The sequence below is a fragment of the Oncorhynchus kisutch genome, linkage group LG5 (genome assembly GCF_002021735.2).
Source record: "Oncorhynchus kisutch isolate 150728-3 linkage group LG5, Okis_V2, whole genome shotgun sequence".
Classification (NCBI taxonomy): Eukaryota; Metazoa; Chordata; class Actinopteri; order Salmoniformes; family Salmonidae; genus Oncorhynchus; species Oncorhynchus kisutch.
This window is the reverse complement of record NC_034178.2, coordinates 69,052,419-69,065,856: the sequence shown is the minus strand read 5'-3', so window position 1 is coordinate 69,065,856 and position 13,438 is coordinate 69,052,419. Positions and strand designations below refer to the sequence as shown.

Genomic DNA, 13,438 nt, shown 5'->3' with positions numbered 1-13,438 from the left:
TTAGGGTGTAGGGTCTAGAACCTAGGGGTAGGAGCTAGGGCTTAGGGTGTAGGGTCTAGAACCTAGGGGTAGGAGCTAGGGCTTAGGGTGTAGGGTCTAGAACCTAGGGGTAGGGGCTAGGGCTTAGGGTATATAACCTAGGGGTAGGAGCTAGGGCTTAGGGTGTAGGGTCTAGAACCTAGGAGTAGTGGTTAGGGATAAGGGTGTAGGGTCTAGAACCTAGGGGTAAGGGCTAGGGCTTAGGGTGTAGGGTCTAGAACCTAGTGTAGGGGCTAGGGCTTAGGGTGTAGGGTCTAGAACCTAGGGGTAGGGGCTAGGGCTTAGGGTGTAGAAACTAGGGGTAGGAGCTAGGGCTTAGGGTGTATGGTCTAGAACCTAGGGGTAGGGGCTAGGGCTTAGAGTGTAGGGTCTAGAACCTAGGGGTAGGAGCTAGGGCTTAGGGTGTAGTGTCTAGAACCAAGGGGCTTGGGGGATAGGGCTTAGGGTGTAGTGTCTAGAACCGAGGGGCCTGGGGGCTAGAGTTATAGGAGTTGTGTACTAACCTCTATGAGTGGTCCATCGGACTGGATGATCTTGATGACCACCACCATAGGAATACAGATCATAGAAGCCAGGGCCAGAGTCCAGCCCACACCGATGGACCAGTCGGGGTACTCGTAGACCTTGTTGTAAGTCAAAGGTTTGTATTTGACCAAGGAGAAGACAAAGCAACCCTGGAGGCAGAGAGAAAACACCATCGGACGGTAAATATATGAATGCTAACTCAAATTCTCCAATGTCTGACAATGAGGAAACGGTTTGGCGTTCTGGTACATTTGCAGTGCCAGCTTGCACTAGCTAACTATCAGTTTCAAAACAAGGGATCTACTTGAAAACTTTCTTGTTCTCAGTAATACAATACTTGATGCTGGAAAAAATAAAAAATAAATTATGCAAACCGAGTCTTTCAATTCATTCAGACAAACACCTATTGTTTCATGAGCATTTTGGAAAACAAATGAAAATGAAAACAATTATTGACGTAATTGATAAAGTTACAGCCATATACAATTATGGCGTCTAAAATTATTATAATATCAGAGCTGGTAGTAATTGACATCCACTAACACATAGTCTCCTCAAATTCTCCTTAGTCCCTTTCATTCTCCTTGAATTCTCCTTAATCTCTCCTTAGTCCGTCTCAAGAGAACAAATAGCACTATGTTTCCTGGCTGTTAAGACACAGGAGATTCAATGAGATTAAACAGGATTAGCCTCTGGACGGAGCCAAGCACCACATTTCCCAAATGCCTCAACAGTTTTAATCCAGCAAGCACACACCACATGGGACTCCGGGCCAACGGTTAACCTTTAACCTCCATGGACAGAGGGCCAACGGTTACCCTTTAACCTCCATGGACAGAGGGCCAACGGTTACCCTTTAACCTCCATGGACAGAGGGCCAACGGTTACCCTTTAACCTCCATGGACAGAGGGCCAACGGTTAACCTTTAACTACCAGGGAGGCAGGGCCAACGGTTAACCTTTAACTACTAGGGAGACAGGGCCAACGGTTAACCTTAAACCTCCAGGAGCACTGGGCCAACGGTTAACCTTAAACCTCCAGGAGCACTGGGCCAACGGTTAACCTTTAACCTCCAGGGACATCGGGCCAACGGTTAACCTTTAACCTCCAGCAGCGCTGGGCCAACGGTTAACCTTTAACCTCCAGGAGCACTGGGCCAACGGTTAACCTTTAACCTCCAGGAGCGCTGGGCCAACGGTTAACCTTTAACCTCCAGGAGTACTGGGCCAACGGTTAACCTTTAACCTCCAGGAGCGCTGGGCCAACGGTTAACCTTTAACCTCCAGGAGCGCTGGGCCAACGGTTAACATTTAACCTCCAGGAGCACTGGGCCAACGGTTAACCTTTAACCTCCAGGAGCGCTGGGCCAACGGTTAACCTTTAACTACCAGGGAGGAAGGGCCAACGGTTAACCTTTAACCTCCAGGAGCACTGGGCCAACGGTTAACCTTTAACCTCCAGGAGCACTGGGCCAACGGTTAACCTTTAACCTCCAGGGATGTAGGACCACCGGTTAACCTTTTCTGTAGGAGCTTGCATCCCAAATGGCACCCTATTCCATATGTAGTGCACTTCGTGACTAGGGCCCGTAGGTTACATTATATAGAATGCAAATATAGCAAGGGTACCATTTGAGACAAAGTCGATGTGAATGAACATAAGACTCACCACACAAAGAAGAGGTGTGATAAAAGACCAGCTCCATTTCATCCAGGCATTTGGTCTGTAGCCAATCATGTCTTCAATCGCATCATAGAAATTATCAACGCCTGATAGGAGGAGAGAAAAATAAATAAATTGAGCATTTTGTCAGATTGATGTAAATAGGGGCCCTATATTCCTTTTATAGTGCACTACTTTTAGACCAGGGCCTATAGTAGGGCTGTGGTCAGAAAGACGTCCACTATAGGAACTATAGGGTACCATTTCGGATGGAGACAGTATTCTATCTCGTGTTCCTCTTTATACTGGGACACAGCCTGTCTAGGTCTAGATGTCATTTTAACGGTGTCCGGCGATATAATGCAACAATAAATTGAGACAGAACTGTGACATCTCTATACAGCTTGGAGTGGTTGTGAATGTATTTCACTGACGGAGCCCGAGGACATTTAAGGACCACAGCTCCTACACAGCTCCTACACAGCTCCTACACAGCTCCTACACAGACAGAGCATTATTTTCCAGAGCAGACGTACCATAAACCCAGGCTACAGCAATACATTCAAAGAATGCAACCCACAAAAGGCACACTCCGCTGGCTGCATAGTAGTCAAAGAGCTGAAATACATACATGCCACCCTGTGGGAGAGAGAAACAGGCAGGATTTAGTGCTTGGCTCATGTGTGAATGTAGGATTTAATGCATAGATTTACAACAACAACAAAAAGGGTTCCAAAAGGGTTCTTCGGCTGTCCCCATAGGGGAACCCTTCTGTGTAAAGGGTTCCACGTTGAACACAAAAAGGGTTCTCGCTGGAACCAAAACAGGTTGTTCAAAAGGTTTCTCCTATGTGGACAGCTGAAGAACCATTTTAGGTTCTACATAGCACCTCATTTTTCTAAGAGTGTAGTGGTGGGAGAATAAACATTTGCATCCCAAATAGCACCCTGCTCCCTACATAGTGCAGTACTTTTTACCATAGCCCTATGAGCCCTGGTCAAAAGTAGTGCACTTTACATAATAAGGAATAGGGTACCATTTGTGATGCAGTCATGTTCCGACACAATAGCCCAACGGAACCTTGAGCCGTCCCGAGTTCCAACTCTGAACAGAGCACTCAGTCAGAGAGGCAACATGAGATTGTGATGTCATGGAAAAAGAACAGGCTACTGTGGTCGAAATTACATAAAGCAGTAAGTCCCTGACTCCCTGGCTGTCTAGGGGGCTTAGTGGGGTAGGATTAGGGAGTAGGGACTGTGGTGGGTTTGGTCTTTCTGAGGGTCATCCCATGCTCCTTTCTATATTATGAGGCTGAGAGGCAGGGACACAGCACAGTATCTCCAAGTATAGCTAGCTAGCAATACCTTTTTACAGCTCATGATGCCCTGGATTGAGATGAGCTTCCCAGAAAGTGACTGACAGTTCAGTAGGGTTTCTCAGAGTGGAGATAAAAGAGAGCGAGGTGTATGTGTGAGCCAAATATTTCTCTAAATAGACCATACAGTAGGCTACTGGGAAGCTCAGGCCACACCAGAGTATTTGAAGTGGTGCTATTGTGAGGTACTGGCATGAGATAAGATAGGAAAATAGAAAGGGGAACTGTATGTATGGGACTCTTGTTTCTGGGGGAATTTGAGGTTTAAAAGCTTCACAAGACCATGTTCTATTCAAGGGCAGTGGGAACCACTGCCATAAGGTGAAGCTGCATTGTCTACATTGCCTTCAGAAAGTATTCACACCCCTTGACTGTTTTTCCACATTCTGTTGTATTACAACATGAATTTAAAATGGATTACATTTACTTTTTGTCACTGGTCTACACACAATACCCCATAATGTCAAAGTGGAATTATGTTCTTCAAAATGTGTACTAATTCATTAATTATGAACAAATTAAATGTCTTGAGTCAATAAGTATTCAACCCCTTTCTTATGGCAAGCCTAAAGAAGTTCAGGAGTAAGAAATGTGCTTAACAAGTCACATAATAAGTTACATGGGCTCACTCTGTGTGCAAATGATTGTGTTTAACATGATTTTTAATGACTACCTCATGTCTGTACCCAACACATATAATTATCTGTTAGGTCCCTCAGTCGAGCAGAGAATTTCAAACACAGATTCAACCACAAAGACCAGGGAGGTTTTCCAACGCATCGCAAAGAACGATACCTGTTGGTAGAATGGAAAAAATAAAAAAGCAGACTTTGTATATTCCTTTGAGCATGTTGAAGTTATTAATTACACTTTGGATGGTGTATCAATATACCCAGTCACTGCAATGATACAGGCGTCCTTCCTAACTTAGTTGCCAGAGAGGAAGGAAACCGCTCAGGGATTTCACCACGAGGCCAATGGTGACTTTAAAACAGTTATAGTTCATTGGCTGTGACATGAGAAAACTGAGGATGGATCAACAACATTGTAGTTACTCCACAATACTAAACTAATTGATCTGGTTTGCAATAAGGCACTAAAGTAATACTGCAAAATATGTGGCAAAGAAATTAACTTTATGTTTGGGGTAAATCCAACACAACACATCACTGAGTACCATTCTTCATATTTTCAAGCATAGTGGTGGCTGCATCATGTTATGGGTATGATTGTAATCATTAAGGACTGGGGAGGGATGGTACCAGGTTTCCTCTAGAAGTGACGCTTGGCATTCAGGCCAAAGAGTTCAATCTTGGTTTCATCAGACTGAGTGTCTTTAGGTGCCTTTTGTCAAACTCTAAGCAGGCTGTCGTGTGCCAATAAACTGAGGAATGACTTCCGTCTGGCCACTCTACTATAAAGGCCTGATTGGTGGAGTGCTGCAAAGATATTTGTCCTTCTGGAAGGTTCTCCCATCTCCACAGAGAAACTCTAGAGCTCTGTCAGACTAACCATCAGGTTCTTGGTCACCTCCCTGGTCAAGGTCCTTCTCCCCCGATCGCTCAGTTTGGCTGGGCGGCCAGCTCTAGGAAGAGTCTTGGTGGTTCCAAACTTCTTCCATTTAAGAATGATGGAGGCCACTGTGTTCTTGGGGACCTTCAATGCTGCAGAAATATTTTGGTACCCTTCCCCAGATCTGTGCCTCGACACAATCCTGTCTCAGAGCACTACGGACAATTCCTTCGACCTCATGGCTTGGTTTTTGTACTGTCAACTGTGGGACCTTATATAGACAGGTGTGTGCCTTTCCAAATCATGTCCAATCAATTGAATTTACTACAAGTAGACTCCAAACAAGTTGTAGAGACATCTCAAGGATGATCACTGGAAACAGGATGCACCTGAGCTCAATTTCAAGTCTCATAGCAAAGGGTCTGAATACTGATGTAAATAAAGTATGTCTGTTTTTAATTTCTTTGACATTTGTAAAAATGTGAAAATGCATGTGTCACTTTGTTATTATGCGGATATTGTGTGTAGATTGCTGAGGATTTGTTTTATTTAATCCATTTTAGAATAAGGCTGTAACGTAACACAATGTGGAAAAGTCAATGGGTCTGAGTACTTTCCGAATGCACTGTGCATCATATTCATTAGGGTGTCGCTTAATTGGAGTAAGATAATGTTATATTCATTAGGATGTCGATAAGGTTCGGGACTGGGCTGGACACTTGTGATACTGTATCTTACATAGGAAAGTACATCAACGAGAACTTATTTAAGTAACATTACGGCCATATGATATCAGTGTAAAAAGTTAAAGTTTACTCCCAGAAGATAGTACTTAACCTAGTAACCATGGTAAGTCCCAGAAGATAGTACTTACCCTAGTAACCATGGTAAGTCCCAGAAGATGGTTACTAGGGTAAGTACTATGGTAAGACCCAGAAGATAGTACTTACCCTAGTAACCATGGTAAGTCCCAGAAGATAGTACTTACCCTAGTAACCATGGTAAGTCCCAGAAGATAGTACTTACCCTAGTAACCATGGTAAGTCCCAGAAGATAGCTTATGGAGCACACTGTTGCTATAAAAAGTTCCCGACGGTAACCCTTCCTTAGGAAGGAGGGATACAGATCCACCAAGGAGGTGATCTGTCCTTCCACTTCCACAAACTGGGGACAGAAAAACACAGAGACAAGAGATGGGAGTAGTGGTGCATACAGTAGGCCAGATAGGCTAACATTGTTGTACAGACGTAGTCCTGTGTGGCTCAGTCCGTAAAACTTGTCTCTTGCAACGACAAGGGTCGTGGGTTTGATTCCCGCCGGGGTAACGCATATGTAAAATGGATGCACACATGACTACGTCACTTGGGATAAAAGCGTCTGCTAAATGGCATATATAGAGGCTATTATCAAGAATGACTGTCAGCCAGTCAACAAGTCAGTCAATCAGCCAGCCAGCCAGTCAACATATTAACCAATCAGCCAGCCAGCCAGTAAATTTATACCATTGCATGTGCGATCTAGTCTCATATTACTTCCAATCCTTGTTTTCTCACTTGCTTGTAAGTGAGAAAGCCTGGAAATGGAGATTCTGTATCTAGCTAGGTCGTAGATGGTAGCATTTAGCTGTAGTAATGGTACGACTGTCTAGCATTTAGCTGTAGTAATGGTACGACTGTCTGTGGATGCTAGCATTTAGCTGTAGTAATGGTACGACTGTCTAGCATTTAGCTGTAGTAATGGTACGACTGTCTATGGATGCTAGCATTTAGCTGTAGTAATGGTACGACTGTCTATGGATGCTAGCATTTAGCTGTAGTAATGGTACGACTGTCTAGCATTTAGCTGTAGTAATGTTACAACTGTCTGTGGATGCTAGCATTTAGCTGTAGTAATGGTACGACTGTCTATGGATGCTAGCATTTAGCTGTAGTAATGGTACGACTGTCTATGGATGCTAGCATTTAGCTGTAGTAATGATACGACTGTCTGTGGATGCTAGCATTTAGCTGTAGTAATGGTACGACTGTCTATGGATGCTAGCATTTAGCTGTAGTAATAATACGACTGTCTATGGATGCTAGCATTGAGCTGTAGTAATGATACGACTGTCTAGCATTGAGCTGTAGTAATGATACGACTGTCTAGCATTTAGCTGTAGTAATGGTACGACTGTCTGTGGATGCTAGCATTGAGCTGTAGTAATGGTACGGCTGTCTAGCATTTAGTTGTAGTAATGGTACGACTGTCTATGGACGCTAGAATTTAGCTGTAGTAATGGTACGACTGTCTGTGGATGCTAGCATTGAGCTGTAGTAATGATACGACTGTCTATGGATGCTAGCATTGAGCTGTAGTAATGATATGACTGTCTAGCATTGAGCTGTAGTAATGGTACGACTGTCTGTGGATGCTAGCATTTAGCTGTAGTAATGGTACGACTGTCTAGCATTTAGCTGTAGTAATGGTACGACTGTCTAGCATTTAGCTGTAGTAATGGTACGACTGTCTATGGATGCTAGCATTTAGCTGTAGTAATGGTACGACTGTCTAGCATTTAGCTGTAGTAATGGTACGACTGTCTAGCATTTAGCTGTAGTAATGGTACGACTGTCTATGGATGCTAGCATTTAGCTGTAGTAATGGTACGACTGTCTAGCATTTAGCTGTAGTAATGGTACGACTGTCTAGCATTTAGCTGTAGTAATGGTATGACTGTCTATGGATGCTAGCATTTAGCTGTAGTAATGGTACGACTGTCTATGGATGCTAGCATTTAGCTGTGGTAATGGTACGACTGTCTGTGGATGCTAGCATTTAGCTGTAGTAATGGTACGACTGTCTGTGGATGCTAGCATTTAGCTGTAGTAATGGTACGACTGTCTGTGGATGCTAGCATTTAGCTGTAGTAATGGTACGACTGTCTATGGATGCTAGCATTTAGCTGTATTGACTAACTGACTGACTGCGTCAACATGTAGTTGTTTTTTCATAAGCAGTTAACATTCAGCATTAGAACCTGGGGTGATGTGTCCGTGTCGTGGCTTGCCTCTGTGGATTGACCGATTTTATTGACTGACTGTTTAGTCCTGTTTAGGCCTGTATTGATCACATGTGTATGGGGGCAGGAGTTTTTCCTCCTGATCACATGTATATGGGCCACAAGTTTTTTCCTGGCCATGTGACCACGAATTTCCCCATGCAGGTTAATAAAGCTGACCATGTGACATTCAGAAACTCGCTTAGTTACAACTTCCCTATATTAATATACTGACTGTGGCCAAGTTCTAATGCCATTGTATATTGGAACAGAACCACCTCTGTCTCTTAACATGCTTACAACTTCCCTGTACACTTACCCTACAAAGTGTATATTTTTCACCATCTCGGCAATCTTATCACTCATATCAATAAACTGACGTACTGTCTCACAATAAAAACATACAACTTTCATTAACGAGACAATAAAATGTGTATCATTTCATAATCTTAGTGCTCATATATGACTGATCTCAATAAACTTCCTTGCCACTGTGTTATAACGACCTGACCTGACTTTCTCAGATTCAGATTCTTTATTCATAATGGAGATACCACTGACCTATCCTGACGTAGCTGTCGTAAAAGAAACGTCTGAACGGGGTCGTCAGAAACCAGAAACATCCGCTTTTCAGGGCTTCTCCTCTTCCTCTATGCTTTTCCCATAAAACCGTATGCTTCCGGTTTCCTTACGTCCCCGCTGAAGGTGCAACTGACGTGACTGTATCAAATTCAGAGTCAGATCCTTGATTTATAATGAGTATACTACTGACTGTCTCAGATTCAGATCCTTGATTTATAATGAGTATACTACTGACTGTCTCAGATTCAGATCCTTGATTTATAATGAGTATACTACTGACTGTCTCAGATTCAGATCCTTGATTTATAATGAGTATACTACTGACTGTCTCAGATTCAGATCCTTGATTTATAATGAGTATACTACTGACTGTCTCAGATTCAGATCCTTGATTTATAATGAGTATACTACTGACTGTCTCAGATTCAGATTCAGATACTTGATTCTCAATTCATACTGAAAATACTGACATGACTGTCTCAGATTCAGACTCAGATTCAGATACTTGATTCTTGATTCTCAATTTATACGGAGTAGACTACTAACCTGACTGTCGAGACCCAGTAGCAGAAGCATGATGAAGAAGAGAATAGCCCAGAAGGTTGGCAGCGGCATCATAGACACAGCTTTAGGATAGGCAATGAAGGCCAAGCCAGGACCTAGAGAGGAACAAGAAGAGAGAGGGGGGACGGGGAAGTGGAGAAAACACAATTAGAAACCAGGGTTCTATCGTTTGATCTGGTCTGATGCCATCTTGGTGCGTCCAAGTATAACACAGACCAAACTAATGTTAATAAGACATTTTTAAAAATCCTCAAAGTGTAGATCTATCTCATCTCGTCTTATCCTTAAGCTCATATACTGTAGGCCATGTAAGTGTAATGTATTGTCAATGCCCTTTTAACTGATGGTTCCTGCTAAGACTAGGGATTCATGTAATGACAAGAACTATCAAAGAAGGTCAACGTAGCCTTACAATAGAACAGCTCCAAATGTTAATCCTCTATCATTATGTGTATATAATAACTATACTAAACTAGTAGAACATATAGGCTAGTATATAACATAACTAGTATACTATATAGTAGAACATATAGGCTAGTATATAACATAACTAGTATACTATATAGTAGAACATATAGGCTAGTATATAACATAACTAGTATACTATATAGTAGAACATATAGGCTAGTATATAACATAACTAGTATACTATATAGTAGAACATATAGGCTAGTATATAACATAACTAGTATACTATATAGTAGAACATATAGGCTAGTATATAACATAACTAGTATACTATATAGTAGAACATATAGGCTAGTATATAACATAACTAGTATACTATATAGTAGAACATATAGGCTAGTATATAACATAACTAGTATACTATATAGTAGAACATATAGGCTAGTATATAACATAACTAGTATAGTATATAGTAGAACATATAGGCTAGTATATAACATAACTAGTATACTATATAGTAGAACATATAGGCTAGTATATAACATAACTAGTATACTATATAGTAGAACATATAGGCTAGTATATAACATAACTAGTATAGTATATAGTAGAACATATAGGCTAGTATATAACATAACTAGTATAGTATATAGTAGAACATATAGGCTAGTATATAACATAACTAGTATAGTATATAGTAGAACATACAGGCTAGTATATAACATAACTAGTATAGTATATAGTAGAACATATAGGCTAGTATATAACATAACTAGTATAGTATATAGTAGAACATATAGGCTAGTATATAACATAACTAGTATAGTATATAGTAGAACATATAGGCTAGTATATAACATAACTAGTATACTATATAGTAGAACATATAAGCTAGTATATAGCATAAAGGCTAGTATATAACATAACTAGTATACTATATAGTAGAATATATAGGCTGGTATAGAACATAACTAGTATAGTATATAGTAGAATATATAGGCTAGTATATAACATAACTAGTATAGTATATAGTAGAATATATAGTATATAATAACAACGACAGGATCAGAGGCAACATACGTCGCCTCTTCTCGATTGTAACTATAGCAACGTCTCGATAACGTGGCGTTATAACAATGGGATAACCTGTTACAACAGAAGTAAAAAAAACTAAACAGGAAAAACAGCAAAACACATAGAATAAAGTTGGTTTAGCTGTGAAATATATAGGACAAGGCATCCAACCAAACACGACATGACTAGCTAGCAGACTGCCTAGTGAGCTGGCTTTGAAACGTCAATAATAATAAAATCCTCTGTCGTGCTTGAGGCTGGTCTAGCAGGTAATGCCGTCGCCTTCAGCACATACGTATCATCCGCAGCGTGGGTGCACATCTGGATCTACTCTGCACTTCTACCCCAAAAATAAAAACCCCTCTCTCTCCTCAGAATCAAGTTGCAGCAGTTTAAGGCAAAGACCAAGTTGTCTCTTTCTCAGTGCACTATGCACCTTATTTCACTGCTTACAGCACACGGTGTAAATTACAAACATGGTATCACAGACCATCTACAGTACTTTGGACCAAAACTCTCCCGTCAAAACTCATGGAATTACTTATTCTATTAAACTGCTCACAGTAAATAGCATTAATCTAGATCAGCATACTTATCAACAAAATTTGTTTCATCATATGATGTATAATATATAGTGGGGTCTGAAATTATTGACACCCTTGATAAAGATGAGTAATAATGACTGTATAAATTAAACATTTAAAATACTGAGCTATATTTTACTAACAAAAATATGGGGGAAATTATATTATTTTATACTAATACAATTTCTCAGAGAAAGAGATCGCTCAGACAGCTGAGATAACGAGATAGGTTACTGAGATAGCTCAGTATTTAAATGATGTATTTTCTACAGTCATCATTTCTCATGCATTCACTGTGTCTCTGTACTCCAGCAGGAACACCCTGCACAGTCTCCTCAGAAGGATAAGGATAGAGATATCGTTCAAGGCTAGAGCAGACTGACTACACACTGCAAGAGGGAGCCAGTGATGCAGGATCTCAGTTAATACCATCAAAAGACCCATCTTTCATATCAGAATGTACAGTATAGTATATCTGCTATATAAAAGTAGAAATTAAGGGTGTTTTTTCTCAATTACAGAAAAAGCACCTAAAAACATCACCACATTGATGCCTCCTTGTTGTATACACAGCAGTAGAAGGAGAATGACATAACAAGTGCAATAGGTAAAAACACAATTAGAAACTTACAGAACAAATAGAATCCGCCATGGGCATCAACCATTGAACTGATCACATTGTAAAAGACGGATCAATATGCTAGACCCATCTAAAACACCCCAGAGTTAAGTGTCATAAGTGAGACTTAAGTCACACTTGTTTATTTTAACTTGGCACAAGATGTCCCTGGATTACTGATATTATGCTTCACCCTCATACAGTAGATACAGTATCTGTTGGAACAGGCTGGAGCAGGACTCTTAAATCTACTGGTTGATCGTGAGAAGAAAAGGTAATGATAGGATCTCTCATGCATGGCTTGACTCTTCGCTCCCTAGCATTCTGGATAAGATCCGATTTAACAGTAAAACTTTTTTTTTTTCCACCAGCATGTTCCTTGATACTCGATTGCTTGAAGAATCCAACCAGATCCAAATATGTGATATCCATGTTATAGAGGTGCACCGTAAGTTGTTTCTTTATACTGTAACTTGGTATTTTTATTTTATTTCTGTCAAGCAGTGTTTGATTGCCCGAAACTTCCATATTTCGATGCCGTCTTTCATAAAAAATAAATCCATTTCATTCTTTACATTTAACTTTATCTAGTGTCTTTCGGATTTTGTCTTTTTTTCTGTTGGATAGAACCAGCCAACACTGTTGTTTTTGCTGTTGTTTATTGTTTGTTTATTTTAAGTAGCAGCGCCCACCATCACTGCCACTTTGACCACCTCGTACCTGACTCTGCCACATCGGCAATGTCCACCCCTTGCTCTTGTGCCATGAAGCCCAGGACGGAAAATATTGCGAAGCCAGACACAAAACTGGTACCGCTGTTGAGGCCTCCCAGCAGCAAACAGTCCCTATATCACACATATGTCATGGAGGTTGTTAATGAACACAAAAGGAACCTAGGTTCCCCACTTTTTTCTTTTTTTTCTCTACCCATTTTTCTTTAACCATTGGATTAGGTCCCACCACCACCATCACCTCCCTCCCCCCACCCACCCCCCGGCGTGGTCGCTCACCTATAGCAGTTGTATTTGTATTTGTTGTAGCTCCCCAGTGACGTCATAGCTCCCAGACAGATGGCATAGGAGAAGAAGATCTGAGTGCCTGCATCGATCCAAACCTGGAGGTAGAAGGGGAGAAGACATGAAGGCTTAGACGCAAGCTCTGGGAAACACTGAGTAGTATTTAGATTATTTGGGGTATTATTACATTGGGCAATATTTTGACTGACTTTGTCTACACATTTTTCCTTATCCCAGGAGAATCACGTTTACCCAAGGACTACTAATGAAAATGAGCTTTACAGACAACTACACCACATTAACATTATCTTGGGGCATAAGACAAGGATGTCCTTTATTCCCCTTTCTATTCATTATGGCGATTAAAATTTTTTTTTTTTTAAATATTTATAAGATCAAATACTAAACTCAAAGGATTTAGGCCACGATTCTGTGTGGTT

At 41.0% G+C, this 13,438-nt stretch overlaps 1 protein-coding gene across 2 annotated transcripts in view; it reads right to left on the bottom strand.

Moving 5' to 3' along the window:
* The window catches only part of LOC109879040 (sodium- and chloride-dependent taurine transporter-like), a 41,029-nt gene that overhangs the window by 3,348 nt on the left and 24,243 nt on the right, over positions 1 to 13,438 (bottom strand). For both annotated transcript variants that reach the window (XM_031825731.1, XM_031825730.1), the window contains exons 7-13: positions 12,993 to 13,096; positions 12,703 to 12,827; positions 9,280 to 9,392; positions 6,141 to 6,278; positions 2,764 to 2,866; positions 2,234 to 2,334; positions 543 to 713 (exon numbers count right to left, since the gene is read on the bottom strand). In XM_031825731.1, coding sequence (XP_031681591.1) covers positions 543 to 713; positions 2,234 to 2,334; positions 2,764 to 2,866; positions 6,141 to 6,278; positions 9,280 to 9,392; positions 12,703 to 12,827; positions 12,993 to 13,096 — 855 coding nt within the window. The remainder of the gene's footprint in view (positions 1 to 542; positions 714 to 2,233; positions 2,335 to 2,763; positions 2,867 to 6,140; positions 6,279 to 9,279; positions 9,393 to 12,702; positions 12,828 to 12,992; positions 13,097 to 13,438) is intronic.